General features: G+C 42.5%; 1 protein-coding gene across 3 annotated transcripts in view; it reads left to right on the forward strand.

The window, feature by feature from the left end:
* The window catches only part of LOC126175085 (tyrosine-protein phosphatase 10D), a 337,665-nt gene that overhangs the window by 278,445 nt on the left and 38,872 nt on the right, over window positions 1-20,348 (forward strand). For all 3 annotated transcript variants that reach the window (XM_049921622.1, XM_049921623.1, XM_049921624.1), the window contains exons 21-22: window positions 13,306-13,412; window positions 19,845-19,955. In XM_049921622.1, coding sequence (XP_049777579.1) covers window positions 13,306-13,412; window positions 19,845-19,955 — 218 coding nt within the window. The remainder of the gene's footprint in view (window positions 1-13,305; window positions 13,413-19,844; window positions 19,956-20,348) is intronic.

Consider the following 20,348-nt stretch of genomic DNA (forward strand, 5'->3'; position numbering starts at 1 on the left):
TGTTGTATAATTAGTGTATGGAAATGCATGTCTGTTTACTAGCCAATGTGGACAACACTAAACCCCTATTTTATTTTTCTTTATGTACTGTCAGGTGTTACCATCCATATGAAGGACATTAAAAGTGTTACCATAAGTAGTTCTGACGATGGAAATGTGAGAGTAACAAGAATTGCTGGATACTCTAGCAGACGGAAAGAAGCTTCTGCCATATGTGATTCTTTGCTGGAAAACAATACCGAAACAAAAAGCAAAACAAAAAAGAAATTACCTGCTACTTGTCTTTAGATGTCAAGAAAAGGGATGAATGACAAATGACATGGTGTTAGATTGGTTAAAGATCTGATAGTAGAAAATAACACAGGCCTGGTAATAATTCCTGGCAGCATTTCCTCAGTATTTCTAGCAGTGAACATGACCTTTTAAAGCTCACTTGCGGCAGCTTTAAATAAGTGACTTCTTCAAGCAGACCATGTCCTCACTCCGAGGGGGCGGGAGGGGGGGGGGGGGGGGGAGTTAAAGCAACTCTCAGTATCAATTCTGGGCCAGTGGATCCTTATTGCCAAAGAAAGACTCTCATGTGGATCTATTACAAAATGATTTTAAAAAATGTTTACGTTCAATGCTAAGGATGGTTCAGATGATGATACAGTATGGAGGAGTGTCAGGAAGAAAAACATACTAGTAGGTTTATAGCAAGAAGGTGGTGATACCAGTGATGATAAGGATCATACAACAGGCTTAGACAGTAAGCAAAGTAGCCAGTGAAGATAAAAATTAATCTGAACCATTTCTTTTTTATTTCTGCTTATGTTATCAAATTCTAGAAAATCAGTAAATAGATTAAGTTTAGAATAGGTATAATAATGTTAACTTTTTGCGGCAGATACTTTTTAGTAAACTATCTTTTTTCATTATTAATCACAGTTACTGTGCTGTATTAAATTAAGTAAAGCATTGCACAAAATTTTAAACAGTTTGCAGAGGTAGAAAAGCATTGTGTAGACTTTGCATATTGTTGCTTTTATCTCATACATTGCTGTGTATGAAAAGTACATAATATATGGAAATTTTATTTACAATTGAGAGCAGGACATATCTCATTTCATCCTCAAGATATTGTTTTTTTTTTTACCTAGTGGAAGTTTGCATGCCACTCATCCAGTTCTGTCTATATACACTGGGAATCATGGTCACAACAACCATTGTATTTCATAAACAGTCCCTGATATCAAAATGAGTTCTTTTACAAATGACAGTGCACAAAGAGGCACATATGTTGTATGATAAAGACTGCATAACTTCCTTGTTAACTGAGGTATGGAAATAACTTGTCTGCAGTAGGGAGACGGATGGCAGAACAGGATGTGTAAACACTTCAGTAGCACATAAGGAAAACCCAGAGGCTGCTTTTACACATGTCTGCAGCACCTGAGGAGCAGCAGAGCATGATGAGTTACCTTGTCCATAGCAGCCAAAGGGTTAATAAAAATATAAACTATACTGTGTTAAAATACATACCATAAGTTTTCCAACATTCTGTATGCACAGGTTATGGCAATTTAGTACATCGGTTATGACATACCTGTGTATCTAATGTTTCATTGTATGTAATTACAGTTGAATAGTCAAAAGCTTGATTCATACATCAGGTCAGCATAACAAATGTGATTTGAATTGGAAAGGCACAATCAAAATTCAATAGGTTGAATTGTCAAAAGATTGGTTCGTACATCAGGTCAACATAACAAATGTGATTTGAATTGGAAAGGCACAATCAAAATTCAACAGGCATCTTTAGTTGTTTATAAAGATAGCACTCAACATGTATCTTCAGTTGTTTGTTATGTAATAATGTGTATTGTCTCTCAAGAGATTATAAAGTTAAAATGAAGTACATTGATAAAAATGAATAGAAGTAATCGCTATTACAGCCTGGACACGTAGGATGGCACTTCCGCGCATCTACATCTACATCTACATCCATACTCCACAAGCCACCTGACAGTGTGTGGCGGAGAGTACCTTGAGTACCTCTATCGGTTCTCCCTTCTATTCCAGTCTCGTATTGTTTGTGGAAAGAAGGATTGTTGGTATGCCTCTGTATGGGCTCTAATCTCTCTGATTTTATCCTCATGGTCTCTTCGCGAGATATACGTAGGAGGGAGCAATATACTGCTTGACTCTTCAGTGAAGGTATGTCCTCGAAACTTTAACAAAAGCCCGTACCGAGCTACTGAGTGTCTCTCCTGCAGGGTCTTCCACTGGAGTTTATCTATTATCTCCGTAACGCTTTCGCAATTACTAAATGATCCTGTAACGAAGTGCGCTGCTCTCCGTTGGATCTTCTCTATATCTTCTATCAACCCTATCTGGTACGGATCCCACACTGCTGAGCAGTATTCAAGCAGTGGGCGAACAAGCGTACTGTAACCTACTTCCTTTGTTTTCGGATTGCATTTCCTTAGGATTCTTCCAATGAATCTCAGTCTGGCATCTGCTTTACCGACGATCAGCATTATATGATCATTCCATTTTAAATCACTCCTAATGCGTACTCCCAGATAATTTATGGTATTAACTGCTTCCAGTTGCTGACCTGCTATTTTGTAGCTAAATGATAAAGGATCTATCTTTCTGTGTATTCTCAGCACATTACACTTGTCTACATTGAGATTCAATTGCCATTCCCTGCACCATGCGTCAATTCACTGCAGACCCTCCTGCATTTCAGTACAATTTTCCATTGTTACAACCTCTCGATACACCACAGCATCATCTGCAAAAAGCCTCAGTGAACTTCCGATGTCATCCACCAGGTCATTTATGTATATTGTGAATAGCAATGGTCCTATGACACTCCCCTGCGGCACACCTGAAATCGCTCTTACTTCGGAAGACTTCTCTCCATTGAGAATGACATGCTGCGTCCTGTTATCTAGGAACTCCTCAATCCAATCACACAATTGGTCTGATAGTCCATATGCTCTTACTTTGTTCATTAAACGACTGTGGGGAACTGTATCGAACGCCTTGCGGAAGTCAAGAAACACGGCATCTACCTGTGAACCCGTGTCTATGGCCCTCTGAGTCTCGTGGACGAATAGCGCGAGCTGGGTTTCACATGACCGTCTTTTTCGAAACCCATGCTGATTCCTACAGAGTAGATTTCTAGTCTCCAGAAAAGTCATTATACTCGAACACAATACGTGTTCCAAAATTCTACAACTGATCAACGTTAGAGATATAGGTCTATAGTTCTGCACATCTGTTCGACGTCCCTTCTTGAAAACGGGGATGACCTGTGCCCTTTTCCAATCCTTTGGAACGCTACGCTCTTCTAGAGACCTACGGTACACTACTGCAAGAAGGGGGGCAAGTTCCTTCGTGTACTCTGTGTAAAATTGAACTGGTATCCCATTAGGTCCAGAGGCCTTTCCTCTTTTGAGCGATTTTAATTGTTTCTCTATCCCTCTGTCGTCTATTTCAATATCTACCATTTTGTCATCAGTGCGACAATCTAGAGAAGGAACTACAGTGCAATCTTCCTCTGTGAAACAACTTTGGAAAAAGACATTTAGTATTTCGGCCTTTCGTCTGTCATCCTCTGTTTCAGTACCATTTTGGTCACAGAGTGTCTGGACATTTTGTTTTGATCCACCTACTGCTTTGACATAAGACCAAAATTTCTTAGGATTTTCTGCCAAATCAGTACATAGAACTTCACTTTCGAATTCGTTGAACGCCTCTCGCATAGCCCTCCTCACACTACATTTCGCTTTGCGTAATTTTTGTTTGTCTGCAAGGCTTTGGCTATGTTTATGTTTGCTGTGAAGTTCCCTTTGCTTCCGCAGCAGTTTTCTAACTCGGTAGTTGTACCACGGTGGCTCTTTTCCATCTCTTACGATCTTGCTTGGCATATACTCATCTAACGCATAATGTACAATGGTTTTGAATTTTGTCCACTGATCCTCAACACTATCTGTACTCGAGACAAAACTTTTGTGTTGAGCCAACAGGTACTCTGAAATCTGCTTTTTGTCACTTTTTCTAAACAGAAAAATCTTCCTACCCTTTTTAATATTTCTATTTAGAGCTGAAATCATCGATGCCGTAACCGTTTTATGATCGCTGATTCCCTGTTCTGCGTTAACTTTTTCAAATAGTTCGGGTCTGTTTGTCACCAGAAGGTCTAATATGTTATTGCCACGAGTCGGTTCTCTGTTTAACTGCTCAAGGTAGTTTTCAGATAAAGCACTTAAAAAAATTTCACTGGATTCTTTGTCCCTGCCACCCATTATGAACGTTTGAGTCTCCCAGTCTATATCTGGCAAATTAAAATCTCCACCCAGAACTATAACATGGTGGGGAAATCTACTCGAAATATTTTCCAAATTATCCTTCAGATGCTCAGCCACAACAGCTGCTGAGCCAGGGGGCCTATAGAGACATCCAATTACCATGTCTGAGCCTGCTTTAACCGTGACCTTCACCCAAATCATTTCACATTTCGGATCTCCGTCAATTTCCTTCGATACTATTGCACTTCTTATCGCTATAAACACGCCTCCCCCTTCACTGTCCAGCCTGTCTCTGCAGTATACATTCCAGTCTGAGTTTAGGATTTCATTACTGTTTACATCTGGTTTCAGCCAACTTTCTGTCCCTAGTACGATATGGGTGTTGTGACAGTTTATTAATGAGAGCAGTTCTGGGACTTTTCTATAGATGCTCCTGCAGTTTACTATTAGCACATTAATATTGTTATTCCCTGTTGCATTTTGCCTACTCCTACCTTGCCGCATCTCAGGAGGTGTCTTGTCGGGCCTAGGGAGGGAATTCTCTAACCTAAAAAATCCCCATGTGCACTCCACACGTACTCCGCTACCCTTGTAGCCACTTCCGGCGTGTAGTGCACGCCTGACCTATTCAGGGGGCCCTACATTTCTCCACCCGATAGCGGAGGTCGAGAAATTCGCACCCGAGATCTCTGCAGAATCGTCTGAGCCTCTGGTTTAAGCCTTCCACTCGGCTCCAAACCAGAGGACCGTGATCGGTTCTGGGAACGATACTACAAATAGTTAGCTCTGATTCCACCTCGCGAGTGAGGCTTTCCGCCTACACCAATTCCGCCAACTGCCTGTATGAACTGAGGATGACCTCTGAACCCAGATGGCAGGAGTCATTGGTGCCGACATGAGCAACAATTTGCAGTCGGGTGCACCCAGTGCTCTCTATCGCCGCCGGTAGGGCCTCCTCCACATCTCGGATGAGACCCCCCGGCAAGCAGACAGAGTGAACACTGGCCTTCTTCCCCGACCTTCCCGCTATTTCCCTAAGGGGCTCGATCACCCGCCTAACGTTGGAGCTCCCAATAACTAATAAACCCCTCCCCCCATGTGCCTGCTCGGACCTTGCTGAAGGAGCAGCCACATGTCCACTCACAGGCAGAGTGAGCGATGCCACATGGCCAGCCTCCACATTAACCCTCCGCCTCGTGCGCCGCGAACGCCGCTGAACCCACCACTCCCCTTGGGGAGAGGGTGGCCCAACCGTGCCCGGTACCCGCGAAGATGTCTCGACAGCAGGGACAGTGGGTGAAGCATGTAACACCTGGGGTGTACCTTGTGACGCACCAGACTCCCCACTGCCGCTACACTCCGAGGCAGCAGCCCAAAGACGGCTGACCACAGCCATCAACACGCTCAGCTGTTCGCGAACAGTGGCCAGCTCCTCCTGCGTCCGTACACAGCAGTCACACATCCTATCCATCCTAAGGAATCAATTTACTGAAGAGAGTTAATCAACCTTTAACTAGACTGCTAATTCACTAAAGGCAGCTGCTTATTCACTAAACTGTGGTTGCTAGCCACTTCTTGTAGAAAACAATGAAAATAGCACTACCTGTCTCTGGACTGTATTGAAAACAAACACTAGCACTACTTGCACTATGGTTGACTAAAGGGACTCTCTCTGACTGTATTCAAAACAAACACGAAATCTATGGAACACTATTAATAGCACCCGACAATTAAAGCTTCCTAAAAGCAAATACACACGGAAGAAGAAGTGACAAGTAAGTAAAATACAGTTAATACTTAAATTAAGGTAGCTCGCTGCACAGCAGACGGCGGAGTGATAGGGAAGCATGGAAGGGATGAGGTCTGCACTTGCATGGCGGCAGTGTGTGGTCAAACAAAGTCCATGTTGCCAAACTGTGTTGCTCCGGACAACAATCAAGTTATTTTGGCATCAGCACATCATATTACACGTTCAAATCTACGAGGGAATAATACATTTTAAAACCAATTTCCATCAGTCGACTGCATGAGAGAAATCTTACTTCACTTCTTGAGGTTGTATCCACTGCTCCATAGCAATTGTTTGTGTGACATCAGAACAGCTGATGTAGCTATATGAAGATGTCAGGTACAATTTTTCTCAAAATGACAATTGTCTAATGACAACATCATTGAAAAGGGTCACTGTGATTGCCATTTATTGTGATTTGGACTACATCATAAGTAAAAATGTAATACAGAACAAAATAGACTTCAAACTCAAACAGAAATCGTTATATTTGTTTGACAGCTGCTTGTACCCAGTATAATTTTTTTAAAGTGTTTATAAAGCGCATATATGGATGTGTTTCACTGCAGCTCAATGTAAATCACTATACGTAAAAAAGAATTACTGATAGCAAAGATTAGTGCACAAGACTATCGTAAAAATTGTCGGTATGTTGTTATATTTTTCAGTGTCAACAGGCATTATGAGTTGCAAGTAATTCATTCGATGTTACTGTGTGAGAACGCATTTATGATCCATTGTACAAGCTAACAATTAACCATCTTCTGTGAATAACTCAATGGAGTGCTGACTGATAATATCAAAAACCACTGATATCACGACAGGTACTCTCCCAGTTATTGTAAGGCATTTTCCAATTCGTGCCTTCAAAATGGCGGGCGTTTACTTGTCAAAACATTGGGGTTTTTTTCATGAGTAATTAGAGCGTACAACACTCTGGAAAAAGCTCACTTCTCCTTGGGCAATGTGTGGAACACTATAGTCTGAATACTTCATAGGATACATATCCGTAATCAATAAAATCAAGGAAGTTGTCATTTACTGTGTGTGCAATTTTTATGTGACAAAAACATTTTTAAACCATGAGTCTTTAAAACCAAGAAAGATTGTTACTTTACTTTGGTTCAAAATCTACATCATAATACCATCTACTATCCGAGTCCATGTCTGAACCCTCCGATTGTAAGTTTAGGATGATAGGTTCATGGCTTTTATACATCTTTACCTCCCTGCCGAAGTCGTATTTGTGACACTTTTAGCATGCTGGCACATAGTGTGGCCACGATGAAAGAGATGATGTCTATTGCTTCTTGCACAAGCATTCCAGTGTTTGTTATCTTGAATGTTTGCCCCCCTCCCCGTAGCTTGAAACCTGTGTGCAAATTAATTCTGTCAGTTTATACTGACAGTGATGTGTGGATAAACACAAAACTGCGTGACAGCATTCACGTACAAGAAAGTCGAATTCGTACGTTCTGTCATGTGATTTTTATAGATTAACGAGATGCAGGAGTTGAGCACGAATCTGGTTTTTAATTGTCCGTGATATTTTTATTTTTCAGCCAGAGCTCAATATTCCCTTTACTGGTGCTCATACTTGGTCTTTTTTCTGTAACTGCTGAATGATAACTGGCATGGTAATTACAGTGACTGACTTTGAAGCGAGGTATGGCAAGAACCACTTCTTGATAGTGAACCACTTCTTGAAAGTGACAGCGTTCATTTCTGAAAGGTAGTCACTACTATTTTTCTTATGCCTACATACAAGTTTACTCTCAGGAACCAAACTGGAGGAAGAACCAGCATGCAGAATAAATATCCAAGAACCTTTTCCTATTGGAACTTTAAAACACCCAGTACCGTCACGTATTCTCCAGCAGGTACTCATGGACTGATTCTGATTCACCCATTTTTCACAAGGTAATACACTGTAGAACTACCTCTTCTTCTCGTGTCATGCATCTTTTTAAGGGACATGGTTTGTGCTGCTTTTATGTCACTTCTTTCAATTAAAAACTCTCTCTTAACATTTTTTAAACTAATATCTTTTAAAATTGTATGCATTGACGAAGCACTGCCTTTGAAGCCAGTTTGCTCAGGCACAATTGTAACAAGCTTTTGTGATGTCGGGTATTTCTTTCTAATATACATTTCAAACACGGAGCATCTTTAAATATAGTCGGCAAAACCATCTGTTTGTGTTACAGGTATCTTGTGATTTCGATACTTTCCAGATGACACAAAAACAAGTTTTCCTAAGGTTTCTACAGCTACTACACTTTTGTTTACTATTCTCTGTACAGTTCTCTTGTCGACTCGTGCTTCTGCAGTTCTTTCTTGGGTCTTCAAAATGACAAAAATAGAAGTCTCGCTTTTGTATTTGAAAAAGTTATAAATGCGGGGAATAAATCTCCACGTCTGCTTGTGAAGTGCCTACATCTACATGATTACTCTGCAATTCAGAATTAAGTGCCTGGCAGAAGATTCATTGAACAACCTTCAAACTATTTCTCTACCATTCCACTCCTGAACAGTGCAGGAAATGTGAACACTTTAATTTAAGTGATTAATGGAAAATCTCATATAAAGATGTGAAACAAATACTAACAAAGAGATAGAGGGGCTGGCCAGTACTTACCTCAGCTCAGTACAGCCGATAGATACACAAAAAACAGAACCGAAAATTTACGTTCCTAGCTTTCAGAACAAATGTTCCTTCATCAGGGAGGAGAGAGGGGAAAGAAAGGGAAGAAGGGAAAGGAGATTCAGTTACTCACAACCCAGGTTATGAAGCAACAGGGAAAGGAAAATAGGGAGGGTAGCAAGGATGGAGGCATGGTTGTCAGAGGGAAGCCAAAGATATTCTACTGTAAGTACTGTGCCAGCTTCAAACCAAAGAGGATGCATACAGAAGTAAAGAGGTATATAGTATAAAGATAAACACAACTTTGGAGGATGAAAACATGCATGAATGGCTAAAGAGGAAAGGGAAAGAGGAGGAGACTGAAGAGTAAATGGGAGTGAGGTTGTTTAACGTAGGTTCAGTCCAGGGGGATGACGGGATGAAAGGATGTGTTGGAGTGCAAGTTCCCCATCTCCGCAGTTCCGAGGGACTGGTGTTGGGTGGGAGAAGCCAAATGGCACATACGGTGTAGCAGGTTCCTAGATCCCTAGAATTATGCTGGAGGGCATGCTCTGCTACTGGGTATTGGGCATCTCCTAGGCGGACAGTTCGTCTGTGTCCGTTCATGCGCTCAGCCAATTTAGTTGTTGTCATACCAATGTAAAAGGCTGTGCAGTGCAGGCATGTCAGTTGATAAATGACGTGTGTAGTTTCACACGTGGCCCTGCCTTGAATTGTGTATGTTTTACCAGTAGCGGGGCGGGAGTAGGTAGTTGTGGGGGGATGCATGGGGCAGGTTTTGCAGCGGGGTCGGTTACAGGGGTAGGAACCGCTGGGTAGAGAAGGTAGTCTGGGAATATTGTAGGGTTTAACAAGGATGTTACGGAGGTTAGGGGGGCGACGAAAGGCAACTCTGGGTGGTGTGGGGAGAATTTTGTCAAGGGATGATCTCATTTCAGGGGTTGACTTGAGAAAGTCATATCCCTGGCGGAGTAATTTGTTGATGTTTTCGAGGCCAGGATAATATTGGGTGACAAGGGGGATGCTTCTGTGTGGTCTGGGGGTAGGAACATTATTGTTGGACGGGGAGGAATGTATTGCTCGGGAGATCTGTTTGTGGACAAGGTCTGCAGGATAGTTGCGGGAGAGGAAAGCACTGGTCAGGTTATTGGTGTAATTGTTGAGGGATTCGTCACTGGAGCAGATACGTTTGCCATGAATACCTAGGCTGTAGGGAAGGGAGCGTTTGATGTGGAATGGATGGCAAGTATCAAAGTGAAGGTACTGTTGTTTGTTTGTGGGTTTGATATGGGCAGAGGTGTGGATGTAAGCTTCAACAAGATGAAGGTCAACATCCAGGAAGGTGGCTTGGGTTTTGGAGAAGGACCAGGTGAAATTCAGATTCGAAAAGGAGTTGAGGTTATGGAGGAAATTAAGGAGTGTTTCTTCACCATGAGTCCAGACCACAAAGATGTCATCTATAAACCTATACCAGGCCAGGGGAAGCAGCTGTTGGGTCTTCAGGAAAGCCTCCTCCATGCGGCCCATGAAGAGGTTGGCATAGGACGGAGCCATCCTAGTTCCCATGGCCATTCCCCTGATTTGTTTGTAGGTCTGGCCTTCAAAAGTGAAGTAATTATGGGTGAGGATGAAGTTGGTAAGTGTGATAAGGAACGAGGTTTTTGGAAGATCTTCGGGTGGGCGTTGGGAGAGGTAGTGCTCAAGGGCAGAGAGACCATGGGTATGTGGGATGTTTGTGTAAAGGGATGTAGCATCTATGGTGACAAGAAAGGTTTCAGGTGGGAGAGGAGTGGGAATGGATTTGAGGCGTTCTAGGAAGTGGTTTGTGTCTTTGATGTAGGATGGGAGTCTGCAGGTGATAGGTTGGAGGTGCTGGTCTACCAGAGCTGAGATACGTTGAGTTGGGGCTTTGAAGCTCGCTACAATGGGACGGCCAGGATGGTTCTCTTTGTGGATTTTGGGTAATAGGTAGAAGGTAGGGGTACGTGGCTCAGGTGGAGTGAGTAAGTCTATGGAAGCCGTTGTGAGGCCTTGTGAGGGACCTTGGATTTTTAGGATTTTCTGCAGCTCAGTCTGGATGGAGGGAATGGGATCCTGGGTAACAGCTTTGTAGGTTGAGGTGTCGGAGAGTTGACGCAGTTCTTCTGCCACATACTCCACACGGTCAAGTACGACAGTTGTGGAGCCTTTATCCGCCAGTAGGATGACAATAGAGCGGTCTATTTTCAGCTCCTTAATGGCATGGGATTCAGCTGGGGTGATGTTGGGGGTTTTTGGGATGTTCTTCAAGAAGGACTGGGAGGCAACACTGGATGTGAGGAATTCCTGAAATGTCTGCAAGGGATGGTTTTGGGGGAGGGGAGGAGGATCCCTTTGAGAAGGCAGTCGGAACTGTTCTAGACAGGGTTCAACACTGGGTCTAGTATTTGGGGGCTGTGTTTGAGTAGTGAAGTGATATTTCCAGTTGAGGTTCTGGGTGAATGAGAGGAGATCTTTAACCAGGGCAGTGTGGTTGAATTTAGGTGTGGGGCTAAAGGTTAAGCCTTTTGATAGAACAGATGTCTCTGGAGGAGAGAGGGATCTGGATGAGAGGTTTAGGACTGAATTGGGACTGGTGATATGTGGCATTTGACTGTGGTTATAGTTGAGATTTGGTCTGTGTGGGGTATGTGCTGGGATGGGGAGATTGAGTAGGGTGGCTAGGCTAGGTTTGTTGGCTATGAGGGGGGTTTATTGAGGGTTCTGTTGTGGTTGGTGTTTGTGAGGGATAGGGAGATTCCTTCTTATGTAAGTGGGTGCCAACAAAGTATTCTCAAACTCTGAGGAGAAAGTTGATGACTGAAATTTCATGAGAAGGTCCTGTCACAACGAGAAATGCCTTTGTTATGATTATTGCCACCCAAATTTGCATATCATATCGTAATAGTCTCTCCCCATTTCATGATAATACAAAACAAGCTGTCCTTCTGTGAACTTTTTTAATCAATCCTAAGTGCTGTGGATCCCACAGCAGACAGCAATACTCCAGAAGAGGGCAGAAAAACATATTGTAAGTAGTCTCTCTAGTAGACCTGTTGCATTTTATAAATGTGCTACAAATAAATTTCAGTCTTTGGTTTGCTTTCTACACAACATTATCTATGTGATAGTTGCAATTAAAAGTTATTCACAATTGTAATCCAAGTATTTTGTTGAATTCAACAGCCTTTCAATTTGCGCGCGTCATCCTCTAAATCAAAATTTAGCCGATTCCTTTTAGTACTCATGTGGATGACTTCAGACTTTTCATTATTTTAAGTCAACTGCCACTTTTCTCCCCATACAACTATCTTGTATAAATCATTTTGTAATTTGTTGTAATCATCTGATGACTTTATAAGACAGTAAATCACAGCATCATCTGTAAACAGTCTAAGAGGGCTGCTCAAATTGTCTCCTAAATTGTTTATTAGATCGGGAACAGCAGAAGGCCTACAACACTTCCTTGCAAATGCCAGATATCACTTCTGTTATATGCGATGATTTTCCATTGATTACTATATGCTGTGACCTTTCTGACAGCAAATCATAATCCCAGTCGCACAATTAAGATGATACTCCATAAGCATGCAATTTAATGAAAGTTGCTTGTGTGGAACTTCACATTTATTTCCTTCGCCTGACACATGCATTTGGAAATCACACTAAAATGTTTACAGATATGCTTTCACAGCTATACTGCCACAAGAAGGCAATATCAGCATCTGAATGAATAGTTTGGTCGCTCTGTGAATTATACTGAATTTTTGCAAAGTATGGCAAGAGTGCAGCATGCAGGAGAGTGAGTCTCACAGTGGAGTTTGTAACTCACGGCTAGCCGCTCAGAGAGAGAATTAATCTTATTGGCCGCAAGCAGTTAATGGTGGGGGACGCACAGGAGGGCTGAAAATTGGGCCACCTTCCTACATGACATGAACTATTATCTCCAATAAAAAATTGTATGCATTTGTGACAGAAACCTTAATTAATAATAAATTTTTCATGGGTCATAAGTAGGTTACTTTTATCTACTACTTGTATCAGTCAGTCACATTATTTCCATTCTCATTCATTTTTGACTGAAAAAATCTGGTTTTTTAACTCAAAACTCAACAACAGTTATCTTTTGTTTTTATAATTTTTATCAGCGTGTCTTGTTACAATGTTTAAATTTTTGATTAGTATGTAAGCACTTGTATTCCCTCTTATTACACAGAATTTTACTCTGTTTCTGCCTTGGTGTATAGTAGACATAGTCTTAATGTCGGACTTGACTGTTTATGATTGCATTTGTAACAATATTATGAAAAGGATAGTTTCTATCACCATATAGCAAAGATGCTGAGTCACAGAAAGGCTCAACAAAAAGACTGTCGGAAAGTACTGTGCCTTTCTGTGACTCAGCATCTCTGTTATATGGAGAGCAGCAACAATCCTTTTCATAATATTTTTACATTCCATCCTGAATTTCCTTTTGTATGATGGCATTTATATTTTTTTAAATTTTGATGGTCGAAATGTGAATCTTGCTTTTATTCTTTCCTGTATTACAGCTCCACCCAAGCCAAACACTCAGGTATTTCCAACTGAAGTGTCCCGCAGTTCTACCACGATCAAGATACGCTTCCGCAAGAATTATTTTTCAGAACAAAATGGAGCTGTAAGTAGATGTGTTGAATTTTGTATTAAATAAAAGAGCACAATAGTGGACATATTTGTGAGCTGCACTTGTAAAAATCTTCAGTGAATGTGGCAATTTCTGATTTAGAACTACTGTTGTATTGAATGTATTGCTGTAGATTTAAGAAATGTAAGGCTTTGTGGCTAGTGAGTAAGTGCCAAGCTACCAATTCAAAGCTCAGGGAGTTCAGTCCTCAAACAAACCTAAGTTTTTTTCTGTGCCACTAACAGTTCTTTCATATCTTGCAATGATTTCTGTGTGTGAAAAATGCCAAGTTGGCACATGGTTTGGGATCCTCATTAAATTGTAAGCACCCAAATAACAGGCCAGGTATGCCAGTTCAGAGGTCAGAAGAAGGCAAGAACATATCACCTCCAAAAGGACCATTCCTAGCAAAGCACTGCGTTGTTCATTACATCATTCAGGTTGATGACAGCATTACTTACTTTTAAGAAATATTTCCATGATATGTAGAGATAGAAGACCAAAAATTAATTTAAAATAGACTTAAAAAAAATAACCTTTTGTCATTGATGCTGTTTTGGTTGGCGTTGGTTATGGTGGTTAATGTTGATGTTGAAGAGGAAGACGAGAAAGTGTCTTCGAATGGCAGCAGACCAATGCGTACATTAACAACACTCAACGTCCTGTTGCCGAATATTCCGTGTGACACAGCAGCTACAAAGTACATGTTTCGCCATTGTGGTTGTTTGGATTACCTTTTTCCCCATTCCTTTCCTCCCCCTCCCCTTCCCCAAATTAAAAATAGCCCTTCTGAATGTTACAGAGAAGAGAATTGGTTGATCAGCCCTCGCTTGACTGTTACCATCCACCTTGCTTGTTGCCTTCCCCATGATTCTTTTACATTTGATCGCTCAACCTCCCTTTCTCCTTTTTTTATTTTCAGATGGGTTGTCTCATTGATCTCTGTAACAGCATCCGTGTCTCTTTTGATTTTGATTTTTTTCTGTTTGCCTATATATCCTACCGTCTCCATCTATCTTCTTATCATATTTTCCGTCTTTTATACCTTTTCATTTCTATAGTGAATAGAATTGAACAAGACCAGGAACGACCCAAAAACCTGCAGAGACTGTGCAAAGACTTCAACAGTGAACCATCAGAGAGCAAACAGAGGGATGAACAACAAAAGAAAAAGACAGACAACAGAGAGGCACGGTAGAATAACAAGTCAACAAGTAAACCTAGATCAAATATAAGACATAGTGCATTCAGGACCAAAAGAACAATGTGTAGCTAGTTGAATATGGTAGTACAGTGGGAACACAACTGACTGACTTAGCAGCTGTGCTGCTGGCTGTAAAGGTCAGCCGCGATCGTCGATGGGCTGACACAATGGGCATATCTGTGTAACTGGCATTGCAGCATTTGCAGATTAGAGCAGTGCCATCTAGCCAACATCATTGAGAGCCACACCTTCCAAACTCCAGGACATCTAGCAATGTGCTAGGGCTTAACAGGAGGGATGACAATGGCTGTGGAGTGGAGGTAGCACTGAGATGGCCACCTCCATACCCATGTTCACGGTAGTCGCCGCTGGTGCCCTGAAGTGCAAGTTGTACCAGTGCAGGAGTGGGGGATCGACAAGGGCGGGTCTTCTGGGTCCAACTGAACCACTGACAGTGGTGCGGTCAGTAGGTGCGGACGGAGTTGATTTTTGTGATGATACTCGAAGCCCCTCATTGTGCCCACCGTCATAAGGCATCGCACACGGGTAGCAACCACTGTAGCCAGTATGCATGAGGATTTCCCCCTGTACGAGTGAGAGAGGAGCTCTACCGGACTGTGGTCATTCGCACCTGTGGTCCTGCAGCTCATCAGAAACAAGGTGAGCACATTGGTGGTGGCACAAGTGCCTGCCACCTTTACCATTTGCTGCTTAAACGTTCACACCATACCCTCCACTTCTCCATTGGAGGATAGTGAAATGGTGGACTAAACAGGTTCTCAATGTCATTGGAGGTGCAGAACTGTTTGAAAGCTGTCACCGTGAAATGAGGCTCATTGTCCAGCACAATGGTGCGGGGAAGCCCTCAAGTAGCTAGTATCTGGAGGAAGGTATTGAGGGTGATGTCAGTGGTGCTGTACACGATGCTGACCACATGTGGGTAATTAGAATAAATGTACACGACAATGAGCCACGTAGAGCTCAGAATGGGGCCAGCGAAGTCCAGTTAAATGCAGTTCCAGAGGTGATGTGGGATGGGCCAGTGGTTGAAAGACTGTGGTGGAACAGCCTGGTTGTGGGCACAAGCAGAGCAGGCGTGCACCGTGGCCTCCACGTCCTTGTTAAGTCCCGGCCAGTAGACATGTCACCGTGCAAGGGCTTTCAGCAGTGACATACCCACTGCCCACAGTGGAGAAGTTGCAAAACATGAGATCTCGGGTGGATGGGATGATGACATGATGAGTATCCAACTCTGCATGAAGCAGGAGAACATATGAAAATGACCAACAAATGGTGGTACAGGCAAGCCCAGGCCCAGAGTTCTGGATCAGTGGACTTCGAAATGTTGGCCATCCATGGAGAAAATAGTGCATTATGTGCCATAAAACAGGGTTGTGGTACATGTCTGCAGTGATGGGAGTAGCTGTGATGGGAAACCCTATCAAAGCATGCTGTCATTCCACATCAGTGTGGAAAAAGGATATAGCCTGTTGGTTTAAAGCCCCTGTTGGTCTACAGCCAGGTTGAGCCCCAAAGGAAGACTAGAGGGTACCCACATTTGGGCATTCTGCCATGGGTTAGTATTTAATGGTACAATTGTAGGAGCTCAGTAAAAGCACCCAGTGCTGGAGCTGTTGGGTCGTCTGCTCCGGAAGCCAAGAGCAGGGACCAAAGAGTGCAGTCAAAGCTTTATGGTCCATAATGGGGGTTAACTTAAATAGGTGAACATGTGAATTCTTAATGGCAAAGACGATTGCTAAAGCTTCTTTTACAATTTGTGAGTAGTTCTTTTGAGTGGGTGTCAATGTCTTTGAAGCATAGGCAATCGCATGCTCACTATTGTCATCGTTCATATGTGCCAGAACTGCCCCAATGCTACAGGGAGAAGCATCTCGGAACAAAACCAGTGAATGTGACGGATTAAAGGGAGTAGGGCAGTGTGCCAAGCGCAGCAGACACTTCAGCTGTGTGAAAGCATGCTCTTGGTCTTCTCACCATCTGTACTGGACATCCTTCTTTTACAACCGGTTGAATAGATGCAGATGTGGGGCACTTGTGGGAGGAATTTATAGTAATAATTCACTTTTCTGAGGGGGGAGGGGGGGCATAAAAAACCTGAGCTCCTGTAAATTTTGGGGGCAGTGTAAAGAGTCAATAACAGAAACATTGCTGTCAGTGGGGCGCATCATGTCTCTGTTGAGCAAGTATTTGAGTTAACCCACTTGCTCCTTAAAAAACTGGCATCTGTGTAAGCGGTGCTCGAGTACTGCATCACACAATGTAGTAACAAGGGTCCAGAAGTTGTGCAGTTGGCCCTGATGTGTCATGCCCGTGATAATCACATCATCAAGATAATTGGTAGACGCAGGGATGGACATGGTTAACTGTTCCAGATATCTCTGGAAAATTGCCAGAGTGGAAGAGTTATCAAAGGGCAAGCTCTTGTATTTATATAAGCCAAAGGGAGTGTTAATGACCACAAAGTGTTGCGATTCCTCATCCTGTGGGATCTGCAAATATGCATTGGCAAGGTCTATCTTAGAAAAATATTCACCTCTGCCGAGCTTTGTAAGAAGGTCCTCTCTATGTGGTATGGGGTAGGTTTCTACTTGTGCCTGGGCATTGGTTGTAGATTTAAAATCTCCACGTTGCGGGAGGGACCCACTGGGTTTCTCGACCACCACTAGTGGTGTGGCCCAAGCATTGGTTGTAACAGCTTCAATAACCTTGGCTTCGTGGAGGCGATTGAGTTCTTGCTTAATGGTCACTCATAAGGAGACAGAAAAAGGATGTTTCCAGCAGAAATGGGGTACTGCATCTAGGCTCAAGGAGATATGAGCCTGGAAATCTGTGATGCACCCCAGGCCAGGTTCAAATAGAGGTGCAAAGGCAGTACTGATATCTTCAAGCACCTGGAAGGGAATTGTGCCAGAGATGGCCTGAACCTCATGATTGATGAAGAATCCAAACAGCAAGAAGGCATCCAGACTAAATGTGTTGCCAGCTGAGTGACTATTGACAATAAACAGAGTCATTAGCCGTTTGACCATTTCATATGCAGCGTTGATTGTGAATTGATACCAGTGTGGCATTGAACTGTCACTATGCATGGCCAATGTGGGGGATGGTGGGGCCAGGTTAGGAGAATCAAGACTAGCATATGTTTGGAGGCTAATCAAGAAAAGGGTAGCTCCTGTATCCACGTGGAAATCACAAGATTGATAAACAGTTTAGTGGCAGAAAGCTCACCCTGAGAAACAACTGTCTGAAGTTCATGCGCGATCCCTTGATGCATATAGGGAATGGCAACCAATTGTCCTGATGATTGATGACAGATGGCTCAGAGATGCCCATTTTTCTCCTAATGAGTGCAGTGCACCCAGCTATCTGGACAGTGTACATGTGAGTGTGCAGTGCAGCAGTCAGGAAACGATGAAAGACTCTGCTGCTTACACCAGTGGGGCATGACAGGCTGTTCAGAGACCATTGACGTGTTCAAAATCAGTGACTCATGAAGCTGCCATTGGGAAAAAGACTTGTGAGAATTCTAACCTCAAGGTGGGATTGCCTGCAAAATCTCAAAAAGAGTGTGTAATTTTCAAAATATTGTCCTAGTAAGGGTTGTCCAGTTTGAGGGCTGCAGTGCACACCTCCAGATCCAGATCCGATTGGACCACTATGCCTGAGATCAAAAAGTCTACATTGTAAGGATGGGTTCATACAATTGAAATTGCAGCAGTGACAATCCTTTCAAATCAGTGACCATGAGTGGTATAACTGACCAGGTTGCTTGTGGTAATAATGAAGATTGTGGTGTGATGCGGCCAAATGAAATCGTTCCAAATAATAATTTGACCACAGCAAACGCATCTCTTCAAATGTGATCACAACCATATTTAAGAGTGGAACCAATTCTTTAGTAGGAAAAACATCACCAGGGGAGCCCAAGACATGAAGAGTGGCTGTTGGAGTGCGTCATCTCAAACCTGAAAAGTGGCAAGTGTTGTTTCAGCTGCTGCAGATATGTGTCTCAATACCCTTTGGTGTCCATTAAATAGTGGAAACAGGGGTACGGGTGTGAGGCTCTCCACCTGTGAAGTGACCACATCCTGAACCTGCAAGTGGTCTGGCAAAAGCTGAATTTCCTGACAGAGCAATTCAATCTGTTGTTGCAACTGCTGTTGTGACTGCTGCAGTGGGAACAGCTGTTGCTGTTTCAGAAGTTGCATGAGCTTTGTGTCCATGGGGCACTGCTAACCTTTTTGCTTCATTGCTAATTATAGTGATTGGGAACAACTCGAGAATCTGTGGAGACAGGCTGACAGGCCAAGGACATCAGCAGCGAGCCACCAGAGAGTAAACAAACAGTGGATGACAATGAGAGAAAGACAGACAATCGACGTAGGAAGGTGGAATAACAAGTCCAGTAAATAAACTGAGATTGAAAATGTAAGATTTAGTGATCCAGGACCAGAACAAAGTAGCAAGATCAAATACAATAGCACAATGGAATCACAACTGACAGACTGAGTAGCTGCACTCAAATGATGATGGGGTGGCAGGATGGGCACGTCTGCATAACCAACACTGCAACGGTGACAGCAGTGCTCGCAGATTAGGACAGTGCCATCTAGTGGCAGTCATTGAGGTCCGTGCTATCTGGTGGGTTTTCACATTTGCCGGGCCGGGATACCAAAGTCTCTTGCAAATCTAGGTGTTAAATTTGGGGTTCAGATTAACTGTAACGCATTAGTATTCTTCTAAAGTAAGAATAATCTAAAAAATGAAATTACAACCAAATAAAGATACGAAAAAAGGTTCTATATCTCAAGTGGTAGCAGACACAGACACAGCTATAGAAGTAATGTGAACATTCAGAACTGCAGATTACTTAATTTACCAAAAGAGCGGGAAATGGGTGTATGAAATTGTGTTATCTATAGGACCAGGCTGGAAATAGGACAGGTTAAGGGGGAAATCACATGGAATTTGAAAAGCATTTTGGTTATTAAGTGATGATCCATTCATTCTGTAAGCTAGTATTTGTCACCATTGATGGGAATAAGTGCCACCAATTAATACGTAACAGTTTTATTTCAATATTTTATGATTATTGTTGAATGTCAGCTTGCTCATTTCTTGCAAAGTGTTGGTATAATAATTATATGTTTGGATTGATATTTCCATTTCTCTAGCATCTATATTATCTTCCTTTCTTTCAGATCACATCTTACACAATTATTGTAGCTGAAGATGACAGTAAAAATGCTTCGGGGTTGGAGATGCCCAGCTGGAGAGACGTTCAAGCGTACAGTGTTTGGCCTCCATATCAGGTAAATCCGTTTACTAGTGTAGCTTATGTGCTAAAGGGATTCATAATTCTAGTTATGAACATAACTTCTATAAGTCGCTTTTTTTCCCTATTTTTTCTTAATTGATACAGTGAACATTCAGAAAGTTAAAGTAGAGCGTGTCACATTATTGCAATACAATATTTGAACAAGAAAGGAAAAGTAGATATTCGTTTATAATGCCAAGACCTGTTAATATTATGATGTTTCCTTTCCAGTCAGTGAGCATTCCTTCCAGTAGCTTATAAAGCAACTGACTTCTGTCATTGCAAACAGGTAGCATAGGGGCAGTACCAGTGGCAAGAAAAAATATTTAGTTGTACATCGGACCAATGTTCCACACATGCAGCATTTTACACATCATAGTTATATCAC

Source organism: Schistocerca cancellata, chromosome 3 (genome assembly GCF_023864275.1).
Source record: "Schistocerca cancellata isolate TAMUIC-IGC-003103 chromosome 3, iqSchCanc2.1, whole genome shotgun sequence".
Taxonomy (NCBI): domain Eukaryota; kingdom Metazoa; phylum Arthropoda; class Insecta; order Orthoptera; family Acrididae; genus Schistocerca; species Schistocerca cancellata.